The sequence below is a fragment of the Cynara cardunculus genome, unplaced genomic scaffold (assembly GCF_001531365.2).
Source record: "Cynara cardunculus var. scolymus isolate 2C unplaced genomic scaffold, CcrdV1 Un_Scaffold_12129, whole genome shotgun sequence".
In the NCBI taxonomy this organism is placed as follows: Eukaryota; Viridiplantae; Streptophyta; class Magnoliopsida; order Asterales; family Asteraceae; genus Cynara; species Cynara cardunculus.
The window spans coordinates 1-1,658 of NW_020207347.1; the positions used below are offsets into that span (position 1 = coordinate 1).

A 1,658-nucleotide genomic window follows, 5' to 3' on the forward strand; every position below is an offset into this window, starting at 1 on the left:
GGAGGAGGCCGAGGGTTTATTCAAAGCATGTGAACTTTTTGAACATTTCCTTTTTAGGTGGCAAATTAGGGTAAATGATATAATTACATTTTCATGAAAATTATATTGATTGAGGGATGATATATGTTTATGATTATTTGCATCAAAAGTAGAGTTAAACTGATAAATGTAAAAAGAGATCTGAAACCTTGATTATTTTTAATCTCAAATTCATCCATGAATCATGTTCAATATAGAAATTGATCTGGTACATCTCATCCTAATATGCATTCAAGTCGTATATATCTGACAGTATGATTAAATAATGTTATAAAAAAGTAATCTTTCCAGCCAATGATTTTACTATGCAAATTAGCATATAGTCAGCTAGAGATTGACCTTTTTTTAGGAACCAAGTTGAAGGTTTTGCCAAAAGGGTATGATACTACCTTTTGGAGGCGCTCTCACTGTACCAGTCTCATGTATATCATAGGAGAGGTAAATCGTGTGTCACAAGGGTAGATGAGTGGTCCCTAGAGTTAAAGATTCATGCTACAACAATTCATCGTAACATTAGATCAAGCCAGATATATAGTAACCCGTAGGCATATCATGACCTTATGGATCCTATAACCCATGGTCACAATGACAAAATATTGGTTTGGTTTCGTCTAACCTTAATACAAACAAATAAGTAACACATACATTAACAACCCAATAAAAGATCGATTCGGACTTTGAACTTCCAAATCCTAGATGGCTATTAATATTATATATTAATAGTCTTATTAGTTACATTATTTTCATATGGTTTTAATTGTAATTACTAACATAATTACATAAATAACCAACCACATTTATTTTATATATGTATTTTTCTTCGAAAGTTGCGGAAAGTGTGGTTTTCCTTAATTGAGGCTCAACTGATACTTGGATTGTTTATTTGGGGAGAAAAGCCCGAAATGTTTCTCCGTTTCTGCTCCGGCTTTCCTATTTTCATCAAACATTGCAAACAAGTATGTCTCTATAGATCTTCCAGGTTTTATTGGTGTCCCCGATGTCCCTTTGACATGTCGAATCAAATTGGCATAATATTTTCTAGCATTCTCTACCGACGCTCCACGACCACCTGCTGAAGGCCATCCAGTTTCCGACACAACAATATTTACATTCTTTCCACCAATACGTGCTTGAGCTGCATAGTGAGCATCTAACATGGCATCAAAAAGGTTGGAGTAATGATGATCATTATCACTCACAACTGTTCCTGGTGCAGTAAACAATGCATATGGAAGATTCCCATTAGGGTCCCCAAGGTAACCAAAGTAAGGGTAGATGTTGGCAAGCATCGGCAAGTTGCAATGGGCTAGAAATCTGATTATTGGCTCTATAAATCCCCGTACATTGTCATGAAATACACCATTGCTTGGCGGGTAGGATGTGGCCAGGAGACCTGTGTAGGTTGCAGTCGATACCTTGATTTGGTTCCCTAGTCTTGCGGCTCTAATGGCGTTGTGAAGATTTCGCATGGCTGGGAGTACAAAATTGACGTACTTACGACTTTCATTATTTGGGTCGACTTCATTTCCAACTGCAATATATTTGAACTTGACATCAGGGTAATTTTGGATGTTATCTCTAACCCACCTATTTGCAGCATTTCGGTCGGTGAGGGATTG

The 1,658-nt window shown here is 36.8% G+C and overlaps 1 protein-coding gene across 1 annotated transcript; it reads right to left on the reverse strand.

Moving 5' to 3' along the window:
- Positions 1-883: 883 nt before the first annotated feature.
- On the reverse strand, positions 884-1,652 carry LOC112505559 (glucan endo-1,3-beta-glucosidase-like). The gene has a single exon (XM_025109452.1). The coding sequence runs from the start codon at positions 1,506-1,508 to the stop codon at positions 888-890; it is 621 nt and encodes a 206-aa protein (XP_024965220.1). The 5' UTR covers positions 1,509-1,652; the 3' UTR covers positions 884-887.
- Positions 1,653-1,658: the final 6 nt, after the last annotated feature.

Excerpts from the sequence above, each read along its gene's own strand:
- LOC112505559 (XM_025109452.1), bottom strand. The coding sequence starts at position 1,508 with ATGCGAAATCTTCACAACGCCATTAGAGCCGCAAGACTAGGGAACCAA.